At 33.9% G+C, this 24,954-nt stretch overlaps 1 protein-coding gene, 1 non-coding gene and 1 pseudogene across 2 annotated transcripts; all 3 read right to left on the bottom strand.

The window, feature by feature from the left end:
• Nucleotides 1–484: 484 nt before the first annotated feature.
• On the bottom strand, nucleotides 485–12,976 carry LOC128225751 (adhesion G-protein coupled receptor D1-like; annotated as a pseudogene).
• A 7,728-nt stretch (nucleotides 12,977–20,704) lies between these two features.
• On the bottom strand, nucleotides 20,705–21,457 carry LOC128225752 (GTPase IMAP family member 9-like). Its single transcript, XM_052935654.1, has one exon. It carries the CDS (start codon nucleotides 21,449–21,451, stop codon nucleotides 20,705–20,707), a length of 747 nt encoding a protein of 248 aa, XP_052791614.1. The 5' UTR covers nucleotides 21,452–21,457.
• A 3,160-nt stretch (nucleotides 21,458–24,617) lies between these two features.
• Trnah-gug (transfer RNA histidin (anticodon GUG)) lies at nucleotides 24,618–24,694 on the bottom strand. Its single transcript has one exon. It is a non-coding gene; the product is annotated as a tRNA-His (tRNA).
• Nucleotides 24,695–24,954: the final 260 nt, after the last annotated feature.

Consider the following 24,954-nt stretch of genomic DNA (forward strand, 5'->3'; position numbering starts at 1 on the left):
GTGACACTATATGGCTATCTTAAGTCGAGTTTCTATAAGATTGACTTATCTGAAGCACACTTCACAACTCGGGGTCACTCGAACCATCAGATAACTCTATCTCAGGTCGGCCCCAGTGACTCTGAGTTATCGGCAATCTACAGTAGTTTAGGGGTATTGGTAAATGTGAGAGAACACTGTCAACGACGACCAGTTTGCCCTAGCTTGTGTAGACAGAAGTTAAATAAAGAGAAACACAGGCAAATAATTAACCATGCTAGAGATGAAGCTTCTGTCGATAAGTTACAGTCACTGTATAACACCTAACAGTCAACAACACAAAGAAATGTTAGAAAAACACATTTCACAAAGAGCGAAATTACGAACACTGCAAAAATTATCTGATCTTTGTAGAACCAATACAATTGTATTCGTTGTTTTTTGACATCTTCTCCATGCATTAATTTGGTTATAAATTTCAGCCACGCATATGTTACCATATCCGTTACTTTTCACTAGACGGTGTGTCTGTTTGTAAAGTAGATGACGTCTTGTCATCATTCTCATTTACTGAAAAAGGAAAACATAGCATTAAAAGTAATATGAACACAGTCACAGCAAAGGTAAAAGACAGAAAAGATAAAACGGTCACAACGTATATTCGTTTAACTTTGCTCTATTGTTGTATTTAAACATATCTTAAAGTTTACCAGAAGTTTATAGTTTTAAATAAATTAGGTGAAATGCAATTTTACTCTCAGCAGGCGAGCAATGTTCTTAATGATTTTACCAATGGAAAAAGTGAATTACTTTTAGAACTGGTAATAATTACTCCGCTATACACATTTTGCTTTTCTTCTGATTCAAATGTCGAGCTTTGAGTGTTTGTCAATGATGACGAGTTTTTTCTTGACTTTCGCTGAAAAGAATGATGCATTTTTTAAACGTTCAATTAACAAAGAGTGTACTTTTGTCTTCGGGGAAATGTTAATATAGCGTTTGAGAAATGCTTTACTTTCTCGAGAAACTGAACCGGTGCTTTTAACTTTGGTTGTCATTGCGTTTCCTTCTTTGTACTATGGCATCATGAATCTATAATAAAAGGAAACATAAAAGGTCGCAAATAATATCTTAAGTAAAAAGCAATGAAAACAACAGTCACAAGCCAAATATCTTAGACTTATACCAAGATTCAGTTCAAAGGACATGGAAAAAAGCCAAGAAGACCATAATCTTAGACAAACTTCGTCGTAGGGCAATACAAACGTATAACAAACATCAAACAATCGTTATCAGTAAATTGTGGTATAACTGTCTTGGCACCATCAGTGAAGACTTGAAATAACTTGAAGATTTTAAACCGGTAAACGAACGCTCAACCTCACACATGCAAATGTTAACTTCACCACCTTAGGTCAGCAGCATCTATTTTATATGTTAACATTGTTTACATTATTTTTGTTTTTGTCACCGATTATTTAATTGACCATTTTCATTATTTTAAAAATAAAAATGTTCATACCTGTTAATTTAAGGCACAGTGAAAGATGAAAATAACAAGCCCCTGAAAATATAATCATAAGTGTAGCATTCAGTTCAACTGAGGACAGAAATATTTTAATTCACCTATTATTACTTCTCTGTAAAATTCATAGCTTAGATCATTCGCATTTATGGAAGAATTAAGTAAATACAATGACAAGCATTTACGAGCAAAGACATACTTTTTTATCTAAGCAATTACAACATTGACACAAATGTTCTATATATGATTTTAAGGAAATTTATAACTTGATAAATGATTTACCTGCAAGGAATTGCAGACAGCAAATACATACTGCACCCACGCCATGCTTTTTATTAACGTAAAGTCCTAACAGCCATGTTATTCCAGTTAACGGTAACAATATCAGAAGGCACCTAATTGCCATCCTGGAAAGAAATCACAAAAAAACTTCAACCGGGTTATAAATTTGGTTATAAATATATAACAATTGAAAATCTCTTACAAAAATGTCTTCATATGAACGCATATGGGTATCTCGTAAGGATCAATACTTATGTGAAAAACTACAGAAAAAAGCTCAGTGGCAAAAAGTTTAAAGATAAACCCGGTTTAACGGCACTGGGCAAACGCCAAAAATATAGAACACAAAAACAAAAAATCGCAAACAAGAAACATGGAAGAACAGCACAAAACACCACAACCAGCACAATGCATAAATACTATATATAAAAAACTATGTATGTTTATCAAGGATTGTAAGGAACTGCCTTGGAACGGTCAGTAAAATGTAAATTTACTGGGGGTTTAAACCAATTTTAGAGTACAAACGTCACTCTTATCCCAAAAATCCTAAGTAAAGAAAAAACGTAAAAGGTAAATCTTATCAAAGTATGCATCAAAACACTTTTGTCATACCTTATGTTTTACACTTATTGTCTCTTAAGAGGAATTGAAATAAACAACCTAATACAATATTTAGACCGCCCGCTATTTGCCTTATAGATAGATATAGTAGCAATGATAACCTTAAAATACAACTTACTTAGATTTGCCTGATGTACTTTTTTGTGATATTGCATGGGACCCAAACATCGTCTTCATAACTACGACCAGGATCACGGCATTTATCTAGGTAATGTACCATATCATTAAAACGGCAGCATTTACTGGAATGCTAACCATTTTAAGAGTACATATGTTGATGAAACAACCAGAAAATAATTTAAACAATTAATTCTTTCGTTTGTATACGGGATAAAGATCACCTCATCATACTGAAACAAATACCGTTATTATCGCAAGAGCCGGCCCGACAAAGGCCCGGATAACTCCACTCTCTACTGACAACCAGCAATTGAAGAAGATAAAAAGACAAACATTTATTGTTGTTGTCATGTGTGTCTAAATTTGTGCTTGCCATTTTGATTCTTTCCTGAATTCATCGAGTATAGTAAGTTTTTGAAAAATGGGGATGTCCTTAAAGTTTCCATTGCAGTAATGAAATTGCAGACACTCTTGAAAACATTACCGGAATCTGCCAAGAAATCGCAACCCAGCATGTTTATAACATGTTTATAACATTTTTATAGCAAATTCAATATCCATAATTGATCTCAAACTTTCCATATTATTTATAGTACAACAAAAAATACAGGGACAAGCTCAGTGGTCAAAAATTCAAAATAATCTAACAACACACAAACAGCATTATTTTGAATGTCAGTAAAATCTAAGTTAATGAAACAAATCTTACAAATGTTCAGTTCCGTAACCATGCGTTTTACTGGCTCCCAAAGCAGACCCTACTATCACCCCAGGGACAACTGTGAGATAAACAAAATGAGCAAGTTTAGAATTGCAAGATATTATTGGTTGTACATCGAAATGAAAAGGAAAAGATACGGCCATAATCTTATTATTCAAATTTTTCTCTTGATGCTTTTTATTTTAAGTATTTAAACTGTTTCCATATAACACAAGAACGTTAATTTCTTCTTTTTTATATTGAACCTAGCCACGATGCAATATTTTGTCACGATTTTCGGAGAACATAAGACTTAAAGGCTTGATCATTTCGAAGTTCATATTCATGATACATTTTTAGTGAAAAAAATGGTTGTACCCCAAGCCGCCAGAATGGTCCACTTAAACTTGGACTTTGTGGTAAAGACAAAGCGGACAGACAGGATTATGTCAACTCCTTCCGCAAGCATGAGGCAGAAGACTACGAGGTAGATATAGTGTAGATGGGCAGCTATTGCCGTGCAAACTGCCTAGTAAATGTGCAAAAAAAATACATTATTGTTTCATGGCTGTGTCTGTGTTGTTCGTATTATTAGACGTTGAAATGAAATGGAATGTATTAAGTTCGAATAAACGCTCGTGATTATGGTGTAAAAAGGTTTCCGTAGTAGAATATAATATATTAAACACATCAGACGAATATAAAACAGGGCACAATTATAAAGGTATATATTCTGTATGTAACTTATGCAAAATAAAATCAGGATAAATTAAAGCTATGAAAGTTAAATCGAAATAAAGCAGTCGTTAACTTCATACTAAATGCGTTAATTATGTAATAATAAAACAACTTACCCGGTTTTCTGTTATGTGTACTCCACCCAGAAACAACGCATACGAACTAATTAGAGCCGTCGATAAGTGCATAAGAATTACTATTCTTGTCTTGTCTGTTTGCATGTGTCTGAAAGAGAATATCGTTAGGCTAATACAAAAGTAAAAAATCAATTCGAATTTATTGACTTCTCTGGTATGTGGCGCTGAACAATGGGTGGATTTTTTAGGTTATTTAAGATTGTTTTTCACAGTACGGAGATATATTTGGACGAGTACAAAGCTGGAAAACTATACTGGACGGGCCGAATCTAATCTATGGTTTCCTAGCTGTGTACGAGTCCAAATATATCCTGTATTATACAGAACAAATGTAAAATAACCATCGAGAATTTATGAAAGAGGATTTATGTAACTCTAACATCCGACGATCCGCCGATTTTCAATCGGAACCATTTCATGCGTATCGTTGCTTATCAGAGGTTTAACATGGCACCTGTGAATCGTACAATGCGGAGAATACAAGACTATTTGTACGCACTTGCGTCCCGATACGGAAGTGAAATGTACGGTCACGTGTATGAAGATAAGGAATAGAAAACAGAAATAGAAATATAATAGAATAGAAAATATTTCTAATAGAAATAGAAAATAATAATCTACGATTTGGCGTTTAAATCAGCTATAGAATAAAATAACATATAACATTGATCAATGTAATACTTGGAAACCCGGAAAAGTTCACGCCGAAGGGGACGGTTACTTTGCTCAACGATATATATCGCAGTAATCGATCTATATGTGAATAACAATAAATACTAGCACAAATAAACCAACTATGTCGTATCATTTACTCTTATTTCCTTTATTGCCATGTAAAGACAACAAACCTGTGAAAGTATACGTGTAACGCCACCGTGACCACCAGTCCTAAAATCGAAATGCTGCAACCAACTATAGAAATGATGTCCAGTGCTTTAGTGTTAACAGTGTCCTGAAAGGCAAATATTAATATGGGGATTGCATACTTTACTTGAGAAAAGTAAGACTATAAAATATAATAAGACGATAAAATATTTCCGGATAACTCGTTGAAAAAAAAGATATACTGCAAGCTTTTCCTTTTATTGTAGAATATTCGTATTGCTATTAAACTTTTTTTACATAGAGTTAGTACATGAATAAGCGAACATCATGACTTAATTATTGCATGCCTATTAAATTCAATTTGATTGATTGTATAACCGTTTATGGTGAAATGTTTAAATTTTGTACATACTATTGAGCAACTTGATCTGTACACCTTTACCTGGATGAATGGGCTCATAAGAATGGCAAAGTTGGTAAGATCACTACAAATGCAAACTGTATGAGATCTGTTTGTGTCAACAACCTTGCATCCATTGCTTTCCCATACTAACCTGAGGTAGATACCCAATTAAAAGTCACCTCATATGCGTGAATATTATAAAATTATTTATTGATAATAACTCTGCATCCACATTTCTGATTGGATTTAACGCGGTGAACTGATCCGTGATACAAATTGGGGCATTGAATCGCGGGCTTCGCTCTTATGTCGATATAACTTCATCATCTCAGAACCTCATTAAGATACTGTTTATTTTGTATAATACAGTACAAATATTACCAAAGCACTTGATCTTTCTAAAAGCGTATATGAGGAGATGGATATAGAACATTTATCGAAGGAACATTTGCGCAATCATTTCAAGGATAATAAAGAAGTGGTATAAAAGGGTGCTTCACAAAGTTAATAACAATGTTGTAGATACAATAAAATAAGTATGCATACAAATGGTCAATTAGTTATTACTTACTCTGAATAATTCCAAACACAACAGATGGAAAAGGACATGCTTTTCTGAAACGTATGACAACGTGCTTTGTTACGAATGTATACTAAATGATACATCGAATGCTTTGCTAATCAGTTTTCGGATTACAAAAAGTCTACAATCGTTTAAAGAATCTAGGAACTCAATAATTTGACGAAAATGAAATTGCAAATGTATGACACACAGTTCACTAACTATATGCATTTATATATTTATTATTTTTAGTAATGTTTTGACTACCCGAACCAATTGCTAAAATGTATACCAAATAAGATACATCCACATAAAACTTAACATACAAAGTCATCATTCGCAATTATTACTTCACGACTGTACCTGAAAATGAGTAAATGTAAAGAGTATTTCAAATTCTGGATTTGATTTCTAGTGGTCCATTATGACAGAAACGGTCTCCGTGTTGAGGCTTCTTTGCAAAGTTCTGAATCGAATACAAATCTAAAAGTTAATAGTAACATATCACAATACATTAAACATTCACCAAAACAACACCACAAAATGCTTTAAGTGATGCAAGTCTATTATCAAATGATTGGTTTGTGCATGTGGGGTGTTGGTTTTGAAGGTAATTTTTTATGTTTTGGAAATTTGTGAAATTGTAGTACAAAAACCAATAGAATAGCCGTCTATGAAATACTACATAATAAAAATGGAAATATACCTATCTTTAATCTAAAGTGCAGGTCATATGTTTTCTATCGAATAAACGGGACCTCTTTGCACTTAAATTTGTTAACCTGTGTTCGTTGGACGCAGCAGAGACGATACCAGACAAGTTTCTGTAAAACACAGACGAGTACTTCGAACATTGAAGCGTTAAAAAAAAGACATCTAATTGCACTTTAAACTATATCATGAAAGCAACGGGAACAGTGAAAGAGGCGGTATGACCCGCAAAATGTCATGTTCAATAAGCAAAGACTTGACCTCTTAACTATCTTGAAGGATTTATTGATAATTTGTACCATGTCAGGTTCAATTAGGTCCACTGTCTTGGGAGACAAATCTTTACTCATAGCTACTCACGTTTTTCAGAAAGCAAAAACAGTTATATCACTGTATCCTATCACTATCACTGAACGACTAATGAAAAAATGTACAAAATGACTAATGAAAAAATTAACAAAATGAATGCACTTCATCGAGAGACACATACCTTTCAAAGATTGTTCTGGAAAACGCAGTGCGCTTGAAAGTCCAAAACGTGTTTCATTTTCAGGAAATGTTTATCCCTCCTACATGGACAACTGAAATAAAAATTTATTGTAAAATAAAAATGCACTATTGGAAAGCATGTTGAAAATACAATGGAAACTAAATAGACAAGCTCAGTTGCCAACTATTCAAGGAATATGGTTTTTAAGAGGACAGGAAAAGACCTGTGAAAATATACTAAAAAGAGCACATAGAATCGCAAAAATCTAGGACATATATCAACATAACTTTTTTTCAAAAAGTATTTAACAAAAATGTCTAGCAAGATACAAGCATGACGAGTGTCTTTTCTTATTTAAATTGATTTTGGTCAATGATTTGATATTGATACCGGATTTACCTAGATATAAAGCAGCGAACTTCTTCGATGTGTTTTTAAGGTCACCTAACCCTTCGAAAATTAAGGCGACATACTTGTTAACGATATGTAAAACCCTCATTGCTCCTCGATATTCGACGAGCTGGAACATTCAAACAAAGATCAAGTGCATCTATTTCTTCACTTTTTGTATGCTGTAGTAAAACAGTTGTGTTTCATACAATAACGCCCTCGCATGTGAATGCCGGAAAATCATAAGATAAATACCTTGTTATTGTATTACAAACTATAGACTTAGTGTAATTCAATAAGAACTTGTGAAGCAAACGCTCAATAATTACTCATTCTGTATCAACTGCCATCGTTTGCCAGGAGTCTGATTTTGCTGATCTAGCAAGTTGCTTGTAACCGACAGGAACGACTGCAAGATTGTGAAACATTACGGAACAAGTTCATTTTGTTGATCATACACTGACCGATTATAATACTATGAATAGAATATGTACTGGCTGCAAAATCAGAAATTGAATGTCTTTCAAAGCCACCCGAAAGTGTTATGATGACAATCTAGACGATAATCGTTTGTTTAAGTGTAAGATCGCAATGTGTGTATCCCACACTCTTTTCGCGCTGAAGCTTTATTTTGACGTGAGAACGGTCAGGAATTTTAAAACAGTGAAAAATAGGTAATGGATCATTTAACTGTCTGTAAGAGTTGAATATCAAATCTATATCTTTGTAACAACCGGGAGGCTTAAACTAATTGTTTCATATTTTGTTCGATTAGTGCTAATCCAGCACCTCTGTCTGTTCGGTTGTGACTGACATGTTTTTTCCAAAGTTCGCAATTGTATCTAAAATGTTGGTCAATTGATTTAGATCACCACCGAAAGCCGGGCGGCCATTTGATTGCGCAACGGTGGTGAGATTTGACAACTGTAGAAGGGTTATTGAATGTCTTCTCCTCTTGGTTCTTGCAGCTGAAACTATTTCGTAGCATTAAAAAGACGAAAATTACTTTCAGTCTCAGCGAGAGTTACAAGTTCATTAAAACATATTTTAAAAAAATACTGTTTTTTGTTTACAAAAAAATCAGTGCAAAAAAATATTATTAAAAATTACCGATTTTGATATTTCTGCTATCAACCTGTGAATGCAGTTATACATTGGGTCCAGCCACTATCAATCCATCAAGCAATGCCTTGTTATTTCTCCTATATATCCTGAAAAAGGTCAAATGATCAATAACTCTTCTATGACTATCACTATCCGTATTACATGGTCAAAGTAGAAGTCGGAGAACGGTCGATTAGTAGGAGAGGAAGAAGAACCAAAAATATAATTGAAACAATTAAACAAAAAAAAACACGTGTTGTTTTCTGAATTCCAATTCCCAGTTTCGATACACTGTAGAATAACTTCGTTATATATTTTGTTCAATTAAATTAAATCCAGCATTGCACCTGATGCGGTCACTAGATCCATAACCAGTATCTGCCAACAAAATATGTCCATTACTTGGAGAATGAGGCCACACACAGTCTGTATGTGAAATCGGAAAACAATTCAATAATAGCTAAAAATCAAATTGGACAAATAGCGTTCAACTAAAAAGCGTGCCATGTGAAGGTGTTCTTGCCAAACCCGTTAATTAAATTATGATTTGCATTTCAAAGAATAACACAGCGAAACTACAGGGACAAACCCAGTAGACGAATTGCTAACAAAAACCCTGCATAAAGGCACACAACTACGGCCTAACAGACACGACAGACGAATACCGCAGACAGACCACACATACATTAAGATGTCTTTATCAATATATGTTGGAATAAAACCTTAAAAGATTTTTTAGACATAAATTAAACGTTTCTTTTCCACAAACACGTATGAGTAAAGGTAAATATAATGCATATATTATATTTTTACGCAATATTTGCGTGTGTTTGGTTGAGAACTCGCCATGCCAGTGAACTTTGTTAGCTTTTAAATGGTGGTTACTCAAGCATTTAATGAAAATAAGGTAAATCTGTTTTTGGAATTGTGGATATCTGTTTAGTTTTCAGTTTTTGATGTGGCTTTTGATACCTGTAATATTACGCACGATGATATAAAGTATGTATCCGTCTAATTGGTGTGTTCCTATTGTTTCAAATGTATGGCCTTATGTCAACCGGAGCGCCATTGAGCGAACGCAAACGATTGTTTGTTTTATCGAACAATGGCAATAACTCAGCAAATATAAAAGCCTGAGGTATGCGCCTTGCTAAGCATGTTCTCTGTCAACCTGTGTACTATTGGATGACATTGATATAAAGGCAAACACGATTACTCGACTTTCTTTCCTCGAAAAACAGACGAGTTAAAACACGTCAATCAAAGAACAACATTTATATAGTTAAAGTGCAAATTGTTATATTTGTGTCCCACTGTACCTTTTGGTGGACAAGAAACGTTTGTATTAGACCAAGTTATGTTTTCAAAACAAAGCGATAAATTGTGGCCAATGAAATCAAATCCTATGTTGCATCTGAACGTTGCGTTTGATCCAACATGGTTTGACGAATATGTATCACCATTTCATTACAGCCTTACAAATTAACGTACACCATTTGTATTTATAACTTGGCTGTATCTTTTCTTTGTAGGCACTTTACAGAGCGTTTTTTTACACGGGGCTCTCGGCATTAAAAGGGTTTTGTAAACATAAATCAAAAAGATGGGAGTTACATCCAGAGGTATGGGTGTTACATCCAGAGGTATGGGAGTTAAATCCAAAAGTATGGGTGTTACATCCAGAGGTATGGGAGTTAAATCCAGAAGTATGGGGATTACATCCGGAGGTATGTGGGTTACATACAGAGGTATGGGTGGGTCACATCCAGAAGTATAGGGGTTAAATCCGCCATGATACTTGAACGTTAAGGAATCTTCACAGTGATTCGTAAAAATGAAGGCCATAAAAACATCCTTAATGGGCTGAATGTTCAGACTTTTGTTAAAGTTAACAAAAGTAGCTACAGTATTCCTACCAAGTTTTGTGCTGTTCTTGTCGGTATAAAAAAATAAGCACATTATAAGTGTTTTTTGTTCAACTTGAAAAGTTAACAACGACGTCGTTGATCACACAGTTAACAAACTTTTTTTTCAATTTGCCCATTATCTTGTAAAATTCCAAACACATGTTTACAACAAAAACCTAAAGGATAATTGCTGTGCATGATAATCCAGTATCTAGCACTGAACCCAGCTCTATTAATTGAGCCATCCGTCGTAAACTTCACAGTCATCAAGCTTGATGTTGAACAAATTATTTCATTTAATCCATCATCGCCGCCATAACTTAATGAAATACACAAGTATAAAATATCATATGAAAAGAGCACGTGTCAAACTTAAGTTTTTATTCAAACAAAAAAGGTATTATACAATATCATCATGACTAATGCAAAAACATTTGAAAAGATAGTAACATAGAATCAAACCATTTAGTTTGTTCACCATTTCTAGTCTAGAGCGTTTCTTGCGATATTTGTGTCGGGGGATGTCTAAAGTTAATTTAAAGCAAGGCTGGACAGCTGACATCATGCAGTTACCATGGTAAGCAAGACAACAGCCAATATGGTACCCGTTTTCTGAGTCCATGGCTAGTCTTACTATATGTAGTATAAATATTAAGCCAGACATGTATTGACTTAAATGTTTGTAGTAAATTATTTACATTATGTCACTCAAGCTTTCCAACATGCTGCCCATAAAATGACACTCTTATTCAAAATCAATATATACACATGTTTAACAAACAAATATTATGAGTGACAAGTTTTTAATAACTTACTTACTAATGCATTTATGCATTTATGCAAAATATTGATCACCGATAACAAAGTTGTAACAGTCTATTTACTAGCTGAAACGCAGAACTAATAAATGATTTGTGAGTGTTAAAAATATTTACTCTGATCTACTATTGTTTCAAAGTTTAAAAAACTGTGTTTTCCTTACCTTATTAACAATTCCCGACATCTTTCATAAGTACCATTGTTTTCGACATTTATTTATTCTCTTGGGTATTTTAAAACACCTTGTATTAATTGTGGTAAATCTTATTCTGGAGTAAGAGTGCATCTTTAAGGTCGCAAAATGTGCTATGCGTTTTCTTAGTTGAAATAGGTTAAACCTCAACAGGTATCTGTATTTAATAATGAGCTTGAATCCCATATACCAATCCTTTGACTGGAATCAGTTGCGCACAACACCGTCTGTGGTATGTTAAGCATTACCAATATCCTATTCTTCAAGGATTTATTTCATAGGATAAAAATGATGATGACAAATGTTTAAGCAATGTAAATACAAATGGAATTTATGAACGAATTACTTAACGCTATTTTTCTAGTATTGAGTGCCTACTCAGGAGTGTTTCAAATCTCAATTTCATTGCATTGTATTTCTAATTACAAAGTTGTTTCACTGGAATGACTTATACCTTTCTATGGATCCAGAATTATCCAAGGGAACATCAAATATCCGAACAATATCGCAGCAGTGCTCAAGCTTAAACGCATCAAACTAAATGCACATGCTTGAAGTGAGGACTCCAGTTATATAGTAAGTACAAGACTAATTATCTGTTTAATTCGAGCTTGGGTAGTTTACAGAAAAGAATGGACCATACATCCCATAAAGCTTTACACTTCGAGTAGAGCTTGAAACTGCAACATGGAATGAAATAAACAGGTTTATGCTGTTAATAAAAACGTGGTTAACGTTTCCATTCAAATATTTTTATCGTTTAGTTTTCTATCAAAATAGACAATGTCGTTTGGTGTATTTACGGTTATATTCCTAATATGCTAATTATACCATTATCAATGCACCTCTGAACTTTTAAATTTACGTAAAATAAAAACGCACAGAGAAATTTGAATGTAAAAGGCACCTATTTGCAAGACAACTGTCCCTTGTCAAATTACTTGCTATAGTTCTGGGTGTCTAAATATCACCAACAATGATCAAAAATACATAATTTAAGGAATCTAGCCCACCAATTATGAAGTTCTCTTATACTTCCATTCACCTTAATATTAAGTTTTGATGCCTGCTAATCCCATTTCATTTTTATATGTTTTAAAAGGATATTGCTTGCCAATTACCAATTTATAAATTATATGAATTAAGGTGAATAAAACATAAAGACAGATTATTTTGTACTTTATGTCTTTATTTTAACCAAAAGCGGGCAAGAAAATTTCCTAGTTTGCAAACCTTAAAGTAAGAAAAACGTGTTTGATAAATCATATTTAGTGTTTAAAGACCGCGCGCAAAACCCTTTTCAAAATATACCAAAACTATATGGAGTTAACAAGCATCTTATGTTCTATGTTTGTGGGCATTTAGTAAAACATGTCCAAGTGATCTTCTGAAACATATGACACAAACCTGCACAGTTGGAGGTGACAGCTCTGTCTGATGTACACGTTTGTCTGCGACCGTTACCATCCTCATCTGTACATTCAGCATTATATCCACAGTTTCGAAGACAATCGAAATCATGAATCCATACAATTGTGTTGCCACTGTTTATGTCTATCAGTCCGCTCCTTTAAAACAAAATTTCGTTGCACATGAGTATAAGTACACACCAATAAGTGTTCCGGTAAGTCAGCAATGTTTAAAATAAATGCGAATGGAGTACATGCGTACATAAGATTAAGAAGTTAAATGCTTACTCATTATCATCAAATTCATATCCAGCTAATCTACAAACTATTCTAGCATCACCTTCTGTAAAATGCTGCACTCAAACTGTGCCCGTTGACCGTTATGGTATATTTCAAACGTTTCACGAGGGCCATTGTGTATATGATTTTTAACTTCATATAAGCGCACATCATATTCTCTTGGTGCTGTAACATTAACACATCATAACACACATATAGTTTTGCCTGTACATGATAGCTGTTATGACATTTCAGAATAAATGTTTACACTCTTGAGAAGCGATAGTTTGCATAATTGCAGCAGACTCGTATTAATGCTTATACATGTATATATGAAAATATCTAGTGTGTGTGTGAAACCATAGTTGTACGGGAATTGCTTTGCAAATAGGAAGAACAGAAACAGCGTTACGTCTTTAATATGAACAACATCAACACATCAACAAGGAAATACGCTCACAAATATGCCGATCGTTTTAAAGAACAGAACACAACTTTATTTCAGAACATAACATAACATCTAGTCAATGAAAGTGGATGGCATTACCCATGATCATTTATATAATAAAACATTTAAAGGCGTATACGATGGACAATTGATGACCTACCACAACACAAAGTCAATGTGGAAAGCAAAATGTTCAAGTTAAGCTTGATCGGAAGAACTTAAACATAATGAACATGACAGAAACATGTTTGGAATCCTGTTATATACAGAAGTAGTCTTCAAAACTGACAAATTTATTTAGTTCATAAAGTCGTATTTTTTAAGGGGAGACATCAAAGCCACAGATATGGTTGTTCGAACAGAGTTGACTGTAATAATACCTAAACTATTCTAATTTTTGTGGCACATGCACGATTCTGTCAAAATATTCTTGCCTTAAATTTGTAAAGTTCTAAATGAACACCTTTTAATATATTCACGACATGTAATTTGCAAAATTTGAATTTGTTATCTTTCAATCTTTAAAATTTATGTTTGCACTGTAGCGTTTTTAAAGGTTATGATAAAATGAAAGTCAGGGTGTAAATGAATTCCGATTTTCATCTTATTAGTAGTAGCCGACTCGTACAACCAACTAGATGAACCGTCTTTATATATCCACCTGTCCCGCCAGTGTAATCCCCCATCAACATGGCGGACTGTTGTAAATGGTAACCACACATTCCAACTAACCTTGCGCATACCCCTTAAACCAGACGAATGGCTATTCCATGTATCATGCCCAGCCGTGTTTCTGTCGCGGTTAAACTCCACCAGACCAAAGACTGTCTATTGTGATCCACGGATAGTACTAGTTTCAAGTTTCTTTACTACCCAAAACACTGCAATTCAAGTAGTATATATTAGAAAAGTACAAACGCTTCAAATAGTTTTATTCACATAAAGGAGTCAATATACACAGATGAAATTATTGACCCATTAAAACTGTTTTAAAAAGATATTCTTTGATTATGCGGCCGCGTCATTAACATGCTTACTAGTAAGTATCGTTGTCATTAAACCGCAATGTTTATGTTATACGCATATCCTTGTTTTAAATCACCTTGACTAACCTTATCATCAAAACACCGCAAGAGATTACTTTCTCAGCATGATTAATACACATGTATTCCATCTTTTATCTTAACAATCTAACAATCGCTGAAACAATAACAGCCAAGATGGCAGGATAGGCCTTGTGTGTTAATAACAATGATGAAATATAGTTTTTTCAAAATAGATATAAAACAAGTGTAAACTTGTAAAATCTTTTGCAGTAGTTGGATGGTTAAAAATCACTGACTTAACTCTTAGATTGGAATTGAACTTGAAGCATCGAAAGCATAAATAACATAATAATTAAAAACTCAATAACAGATTGCATTACGATAATTGAGTGACAAATCTGTTTCAGTATGTTTGCCGTATGTTTGCCGTTTAAGATGACGACCTTATCACAGTGGGTTGAGGATAGTTGAACGATGTATGTACCTAATGATACTTTGACAAATGAATCGAATTAAGGGTTGATTCTCATCGAATGTTACCCGTATCCTAAACTGTCAAGTCACCAAACAGGAAAATGTGCCGTCGCTAAACCTTTTGAAAACCAAAACGCGCGAATGCCAGATACAGACTTTGAAAATTATACCAAGTGTTTGGACAAAATGTAAATAACTTTTGAACACATTATCTGCATAGGAAATTTGAATTATGCCTACTGAAAAGAATAAAATGTTAACGTCTTCGTAACGTTTGTGATAACTTTAGCTTGGAAAATATTATCTCTGAACCTATATGTTTTATGAAAAATTGCAGGCCCACACTTATTGATGTCATCCTCACCAATTTAAAGTCTTTCATGTGTAAAACTGTAAACTTTCATTGCGGCCTAAGCGACTGTCACAACCTCATAGCTACCAGTTTAAGAGAACACTGTGAGCCATTTATGAAAAAGAAGGTCACTTCCAGGTCATACAAGAACTTTGACAACAAATCATTTAATGAACATCTTTCTCGTGTACCGTTCCATCTCGCCCATATCCTTGAGGACATGGACGATATTTACTGGGCTCACGAACACCTATTGAAACAAGTTATTGACGAGCATGCCCCACTTAAACAGAAAACCCCCAAAAGGAATCCACCACCTTATATGAACTCTAGGTACCGTAAACTAATTTACAAGGCGTGTCAAGCAAGAAACACCTATTACAGAAATTAGAACATGAAATGGTTAAACTAAACTAAGTTCAGAAAACTCAAAACCAAGGCGAAAAGAGAATCTATAGCTGTTTATTTCCAAGAACGGTGTAGTGGAGGACCCAAATCTAAGGACTTCTGGCCGACAATTAAACCTTTTCTCTCACAGAAACAGACAAATAAATCGGATAACCCAATAATACTGCAGAAAACATAGGGAATTTGGTTTCTGATCAAAAGCAGGTGGCCAATAAAATGAACTCATTTTACATTAATATAGCTGAAAATATTGGACTATCTGGAACTCAGGTTAAAGATAAACACCCTACTCTTGACAAAATAAAGGAAAATTGCCAAATGCCACCTGACTTTCACTTTAACCTGGTCACCGATAAAGATATTGGCAAATACATTGACAGGTTAAATCCCAAAAAAGCAACTGGTATAGATCTGATTCCTCCCAAAATCATCATTGCTGGTAAAGATACTTTACAGTTTTCCATCCAAAACATGGCCAATGACATTATTAACCAAGGATCATTTCCAAATAGTCTTAAGCTAGCACAAGTTACCCCTTTATTCAAGAAAGATGACCCCTTTATTGAAAAGAACTATAGACCAGTAAGTATTTACCATCAATGTCCAAATAATAAGAACGGGTCAACTGATAAGTCATTTTGATAACATTTTTCATCCTTTCCTGGCAGCATTCAGAACAACATTTGGATGTCAAATTACCCTGTTAAGGCTGGTGGAAGACTGGGAAAAAAGCCCTGAATGAGAACAAATATGTATGCAGTTCTAATGGACCTCTCAAAAGCATTCGACTGCCCTCCCATGATCTCATCTTAGATAAGCTTAATGCATACGGCCTCTCAGCCCCAGCATGTAAACTTTTGCACAGCTACCTTACAAACAGAAAGCAACGTGTCAAACTCCTGAAAGGCGTACCACAAGGATCAGTACTAGGGCCTTTAGTTTTCAACATCTTCCTAAATGACATCTTCTACTTTATCAATCATGCAGCTTTGTATAAATATGCAGATGACAATACTTTTTCTGTTTGTGATAAAAATTCTGATTGTTAAGACCACTCTTGAAGAAGAAAGTAACATTTTGATAAATTGGTTTACCTCCAATCAAATGCAGGCGAACCCTGACCAATTTCAGGCAATTTTAGTTGGCTCAAGTTCTGTTAAAGAAATAAAACAATTCAATATACTTAATCACACCATTGTTTGTGAAGAGCAAGTGAAACTTTTAGGTGTTGAGGTAGATAGTTTATTAAATTTTGATGCCCATGTTTTCAAAAATGTGCAACAAAGCTGCTAATCAATTGAATATTCTTCAAAGACTAAGAAATCTTTTGACAACCAATACAAAGCTTATTATCTTTAAATCTTTTATCAGATCCAATTTCAACTACTGTCCTGTCGTTTTGGCATTTTTGTATCAAGACCAACACAGAAAAATTGGAAAAGATTCAATACAGAGTTGTAAAAATTGTCTTTAATGATTACACCTCAGCTTACGAAAATCTTCTTCATAGAGTTCAATTTCCAACATTACATTTGAGTAGGATAAGATACATTGCTATTAAAACTTACAAATGTCTGTATGGTATCTTACCAGAATATGTTCAAAACCTTGTAACTTTTAATCTGAGATACGAAAACTGTGTAGACGTTCCATGATTAAGAACAACTAAATATGGAAAAAAACTCTTTCCGCTTTGAGGCCAGTCAGGTATGGAATAGCCTCCCAAAGGAAATAAGGGTCTCCCAAAACTACTTGGAAATTAGAAGGCTGATCCGCACCTTGACAGGTCCCTCTTGTAAATGTTCAATGTGTAAATAATACCTTTTTGCTTTAAAAATTGAAGAAATTGAGAACTATAAGATGTTGCACTGAATATCTTTTATCCTTTGTCTTAACGAAAAAGGAGTTTTGTTTTTTTACTGGGATGGCTTACACCCACTGGACAAGATATGGGATTTAAATACCAGAAAAAAATTCAGCGGACTTCTTTGACTAAAATAGCAACTTATTAAATAAGATTACATGGGCTAATATCTAATTATGGTTGTTCAAATTTATATAACATTTGTCGAACACATACAACTACTTGTGTTTTTCTTGCGGCAAGTTTTTTGTTGAGGTGTTACGGCTTTACTTTTTCAATTAATATTATTTTACAGTGATATGTGTAATATCAAAATAACATGATACCTATCATACCTTCTCTAAGCAATACTTGCAAAGTATTTTTCCTATCATGCTATATAAATTATTTTTCATTAATTATTATTATTTTAATTAATTAGTTTTTTGGTTGTTTTTTGTTGTGTGTTTTTTTACAAACTACACGTCGATGTTCTAAGCTGCTATTCCCTTGTATACTTTGCTACTTACAATTTTGCTACTTCAATGTATATGATTACCCTTTAAGCTATATTGTTGAAACAACTAACCATTTTACAGTGGTATATCAACTGGTGGAACTGTGCGCGTGTGGACTGGCCCTACAGCCGGGAAAACTTGTTGGTGTTATCACTGTTCATAATGTTCTAATCCTACTTTCCTATTTGTATTTGTATGCAAGCTCCACGTACGTTTAATTCCATGTCACAAGCTCATTGCTACTGTTATTTGATATGTTATGTATGTTTGTTATTCATGTCGGAAAATAGCTCATTGAGCTAATGTTTCTTGTTAACACATACCCGACTTTAAATAAAGATTCTTGTATCTTGGGAACGATATAGATGGCTTTACAAAAGAAAACGGTTAAAACGCTTTCAATTTCTATAATGAGTAACAACCGTTTTGCGTCACGTCCGTGGTATGTTCAAGAATGTGGCAATAAGATAACTCAATATACGTTATCTTTGGGTCAAACACAGCTTAAAATACAATAAAGGTAACAATATTTATTCAAGAAGCTACAGAAACAAGCTCAGTAGCAAAAAGTTAAAACATTAACCCGGTTTAATGGCACTTGGTAAACGCCAAAGATATAGAACATAAAATCACAAACAAGAAAAATGGAAGAACATCACAAAACTCCACAAACAGCACAGTGCATATTTTATATAAAAAATAGGTATGTTTATCACAAATTGTTAGGTACCGCCTTGGAGCGGTCAGAAAAATATAAATTTACTGGGGGTTTAAACCAGTTTATGTGCACAAACCTCACTCTTATCCCAACAATCCTTTAAACAAGATAAAACGCAGTATGCATTAACTTGAGGAAACTTAACAATAAAACAAATAATAATAAACTTATAGGTAAACCCCAAGTAGTTCTATGATTAGAGATCCCAACTCTCTCTGCAGACGGAGGAATACAATTCAGAGCATCTGATGCAAAAACTATAACATCACAACATCACAAACAATCTGCCTTATAACGTAAAAGGTTTAAAACTGTGTGATCATAGAGTTTCATAATAAAAAGAATAAAAAAAGGTTTAAAGATAACATGAGTTAGCAAAATCTTCATAAAATCAGAGGACTGAAAGCTTAGTTATGTAAGGATGATATATTCAACCCTATATTTTGTTTCAGGTATTCAACTTCAAAAAATAAAAGGCAAGTGCTTTTCAAAATATTGACGTTATAACCACGGTTTAAATAAATGCAAGTTTTTTTATTTAGTCTATATGCCCAAAAAACTGATGGAAACATTTTAATTTTACGAAATTTCTTTAAAACATCAACATCAAAACCGGGATTAGAAATACTATTAGCAATCAGCGATTTTAGACTAATATTGTACTTTGATATGAAATTATAATGACCATTAACACATTTTGAGAAAGTTTTCCTTAATCTATAATATCTGAAACTCTAGAAGATTTACCGTCATAAGTTTACTGCGAGAGCTGAATTTTTCTACATCTGTACATATTCTAGCAAATCATATCAACTGTGCAATAAAAGCACCATATGATGGTGAACTAGGAACATCTCCATCTAAAAAAGGGTAATTAAGTATTTTAAAATCATCTCGTATTTCACAAAAAAATGATACTCAAATCTCCCTTTACTTCGAGTTGCAGATCTGAATAGGATGCTTTTAAAACGAATGTATAAGATTTATTAAGTTGCAATCAATCTTTTGTTTACTAATATATTTTAACAAATATCATATTCACAAAACTACTTTATTTATACAACACGGTTGCTATAGCGCATTATAAAGAACCATACACACAAACCAAACTTCAAAAATCAATATTCTAAGCACAACTAATCCATGTAACACACACTAATATAGTTCCATATATATATAGAGAGAAAGAGATCGAAATACAATTCAGTCATTGTTGAATTATTTGCAACACCATCATTTGACAAATTAAGCGTAAGTAATTTAAAACAAATATTTATATTTATATATAATGAACAATAATATAATTGAGTCTTTAAACATGACATTTTGGAGCACAACTGGGTGTAAAGGTTTCATTAATACCTTTCACGTCTACGATGTCTATGTGATTTAGTACGCCCACACTTGATTTTAAACAAAACAGGGTAGATTACAAGTCACATTTAAGTACCATTCGTTTCACAAAAGACCATATAAATCAATGTTAAGTTCATGTACACTTATAAAGAATAAAATGACATAAACTTCAGACCTCAATATGAAACACGAAGAAATGTTGATAGAGCTAGCGAATTAACCACTTAAATAGTGAAAATATTCCCCTGGCATCCGGTACAGCCCTATTTGAAACCACAACTTCAGCGACTCTCGTGGCACCCTGTGCAGTAATATCGGCGACTACGGCTCCAGCTACTGCTGGGTTAGAGGTTATTGTCATAACAGCAGCAGCAGCCTGGTAACTTTCTTTTAAGAATTTCCTGGATGTCTTGCAGCTGCTTGTCAATATCTTTTGGACCCTTATAGTTCGCAAGGCTCTCGGCTAACGCCTCACTGCAGGTGCTTAAATACTTGCATGAGTAAACTTCTTTTCCATTTCTACTTAACTTTTCAATTGTTTCTTCTAAGTTCTCTCGCGCTGTTTGCTTTGAGTTGGATTCATTTTCAATTCGTATAACTCGCCCTCCACACTTTTTAATGAAATCCCAAAGAGGGTCATTTTCCTTTAGTTTTTTCATAAAATGATCATCTGACTGAAATCGTTCTCCGTGTGTGACGACAATAATCAAGTGCTCACATATCTCCTTCCCAAACATCATTTGTAAATAGCTTAAGGTAAAACAGTCCTCATGGTTAAACCTTGTGGCTTCCAAAACTAACAGGAATGCATGCGGTTTATGGCAGTGCTTTGTTACGGACGACTGGATTTTCAAAGCCGTTTCTGCTAGTTTATCACTTGAATCAAATAGCCCCGGTGTGTCTACACATATATAGGTCAAGTTCTTATTGTGGTCAACAAACCTCCCTTCAACACATTCCTTTGTCACAGCATTAAAACTCAATTTTGCATCAAAAACCTTGCTGCCCAGAAGAGTATTTCCTGTAGAACTTTTACCGGTTCCAGATTTTCCTATCAAAACAACTCTCATTTCTTGCATATCGTTGCTCATGTTGACGGTTTGATTGTGATCATGCATTTAACTATTCAATACAAAGTTCTTCATGGTTATCATTAAATTATCATACATTGTTACCACGTGATTACGAAAGAGATACTAGTAGGCATGAACTGATATTGTAGTGCAATAGATAATTGCAGTTTTTAAATATTTAATAAAATGTTCTCCGTGTGTATTTCCATTGTTATTGACATATTACTTCGTCAATTTTAATTTGTAAAAACGAGTTCACATCATTTTTATGCGTTTATACGAATGTATGTACACTTGTTAGGAGGAAAACAGCCCTTTGGGTAAATGTGAGGAATCTTTCTAATTCCATTATCTTCCTATTGCATGTATTTGTATTTCCATTGTAGGTACAAAACAACATTTGTGTAAGATAATTTCGAAACACGTACTTCCTCTAAGTTAGATGTATCAGGAGCAATTGATCTTCAATTAGATGTCAAAAACACTGATGAACGAACGCTAATACTCAGCAGTTTGCTGAAATATTTTGATGTTCGAATAATAGACCTTGGTGTTGTCTCTGGAAACATATATACCAAGTTTTATTTGAAACCATGAACAAATTTTAGTTATCACCAAGGTAAACGTGTTTGCTCAACGATGACACCAAGGCTATTGCGATTTTTTTCTTCGAACAGCAAACGAGATAAATACAAAGCTAACCTCAAAATCAGTGTTAACCAAGGTTACTTTGTCCTTATTGCATCAGTCAAGAATTTTTGTTTCAACTGAAATAAGGTATCATTAAACAGTCTCTCGTTTGGCGATCTAGGACCACTTTAACCCTTTCGTTTTTAATTCATGTTTTTGGTTCAAGAATTGGCAAATTGAACAAATAAATCTTTCTTTCTGAAGAGCAGCAACTTCCATATTATTAGTAAAGATATATGAAGTCATATTTATATTTAACAACCCAAACCTAACCAACAAGTTATCAAAACATGTATGATATGAAGTTTGCAAATAATATTTCAATGCAATCTAATCAAAAAGCTGATATTAAACTGCCGATACGCGCTTAATGTATGACATCATAACATTCCTGTTTTATGACAAACATATAAAAATAAAACATTTTAATATTAAAATCAAAAAGTTTTACTTAGCGTGATAGTTTGCTAAACTACAATAATACATTGAAATAAAACAATAAACATGTTAAACTCAACATGAACAGGGTCAACCTACTTGTCATTTTGATTGAAAACCATTTAATTCCTAAAAAGTCTGTGACCTAAGTCTGACTTTAAATTTATTATTGTTCATGCATCATCTACTTGTCAAGTCAACTCTGTTGTGATCGTGGAGTTCTAGAGTGATTGACTCATTACTGAAACTAAGTGAACATTGAACTTGAACCCAAAATGTATAGGGATCATGTACTTGTCATGAGCAGCGTTATGTAATGCTAATAACGCAAGCACATTACACGTCTTGACTATTTAAACTGATTAAAAAGCGTAACATATTAAGGGGACCCGAAAACGTAGTAAATAGTCAGGTACATGAAAAATGAGTTAAATGTGAACACATATTCTGATCTGATTTATGCTTTGAAAATATGACAGAAAAAATTTAGTTTGCCGAAAAAGGTGGTTGATACGCTCTTCAAAATTGATTTAATTTAGGCTTGAGTTTACAACAATGAATAGGTGTCATCAACTCGTGATATTTTAAAATCCTTGTTCGTTGTTCTCGCACTTTAAACTGAGTTTCATATGACTGTTGAAACATTAACATTGGCCTTTCTATCTCAAAAGTATGACTCATAAACTTATCAATTACAACCTACTACTCTAATTTTACGGACTTGATTTTAGGACATTTCACAAGTCATATACTGAAAAACGGCTATCTACTATAGATGTATCATTGTCCTAGGTCAAAAACAATCGCTTGAAAATGCGAACAAAACTTAATCATTCTATTTTTTGACCGACATTTGTTTAAAATCGTGCACAAAAACAGCTTTAATTTTACATCAAGGGTAAAATATGTCTTGCTTGGTCACAAAACAGAAGTCCATTAAATTGACATTAAATCCAAAGTTATAATTTAATCCCCAACTCCACAAAACCTTAAGTAAGGCAAACTTCAAATAATGAGTATGTGCATTTGATGAGAAATAATTGAAAGTTAACCTCATTGAAAATAAAGTTATAGAACAAATCTTTAAAGTAATTCAGCACGTCATATTTTGTAAATATTTATGCGACGCCAACTTATTGACCGGTGTACAACCTACAGTAGACTTTTACTAGTCAAGTGTAGTTTTTTAGGTAATGAAATGCGAGGTTGATGTCATTTTCGGGGTATGAACGCAATTGGGCTAGTCTAAGTGTGTGAAGTCCGCAGGACTTCACGCGTTCTTTGACCAGCCCAACTGCATTCATATCCCTGATAATGATATCAACCCCGCAATTCATTCCTTATATGTACATCAGTAGTTCATTATTTCATTCAAGAATTGATAAAAAAAATACTTTATTTCATTTAAAAAAACATTTAGTAATCCTTTCTTACCCATTCTGTAAATAGAACGGCCCGAAGGTAGCCGGAAACGTTTTTTTCACAAGAACGCGGGGAAAGATCAACCATTTGAAATTACTTTTAAACGTAAAATTGAAACCCTTATGGCAAAATTACATTTAAAATATAATAAATCAACCCTTTCTAAGATTTTGTTTTATATTTTACGGGACCTGCTGACACAATACAAACAATCAATAGTTTTCATGTATATTGTTAAGCGATGTATTGCGATTCGAACATATCCGAAGATGTTTCGTTCATCGATTGATAAACACAATTGCCGAAAGGCAGCTTTTTTAAGGAATGGAAGTTGAGATGTAAATATACTGCGTTAACCTTCCTTATAGTATTCTGCGGACAATGTGTTAACAAATGTGTTAACCATGAACTGGTGGTGTTAGTAGATTATACTCCGGGTCCCGGTGAGAGCACATTGAAGGGTCCCTGAGTGACAGTTCAACCACCGCAGACTGGGCATACTATCAGGCGGTTAACCAGTATTAGGTGCCTTCATCTCTGCAAGGAACTGACAACTTCTGTACATGCCAGGGGCAGTGTTACAGTGCGAGTAGTCGTAGAAAGGATTTCATAACTAATCACATCAGAAGTAACCTGGTCCGCCCGGGAATCGAACCCGGGTTGTCGGATTCACAGTCCAACGCTCTACCGATTGAGCTAACCGGGCGGACTAACCATAAACTTTAATCTACGTTTCTCTACAAACAACAGTACACCCGGAGGACAAGATTTGATCTATTGCCTGACTGATTTTCCTATATTCATTTGCAAACGAAAATGCCCTTTTTACAAAGGGGGCGTACTAATAGATTTAAGTTCAAAACAAACACATTTATAATTTCTGCAAACAAGCTTAACTTTTTCAATATTTAAAGAATAATGCATCGGGTAATTATTATTACAATAATCAACCAAAAGCCATGGCCATCCAT

This window comes from Mya arenaria, chromosome 3, assembly GCF_026914265.1.
Source record: "Mya arenaria isolate MELC-2E11 chromosome 3, ASM2691426v1".
Classification (NCBI taxonomy): Eukaryota; Metazoa; Mollusca; class Bivalvia; order Myida; family Myidae; genus Mya; species Mya arenaria.

Excerpts from the sequence above, each read along its gene's own strand:
- LOC128225752 (XM_052935654.1), bottom strand. The coding sequence starts at position 21,451 with ATGAGCAACGATATGCAAGAAATGAGAGTTGTTTTGATAGGAAAATCT.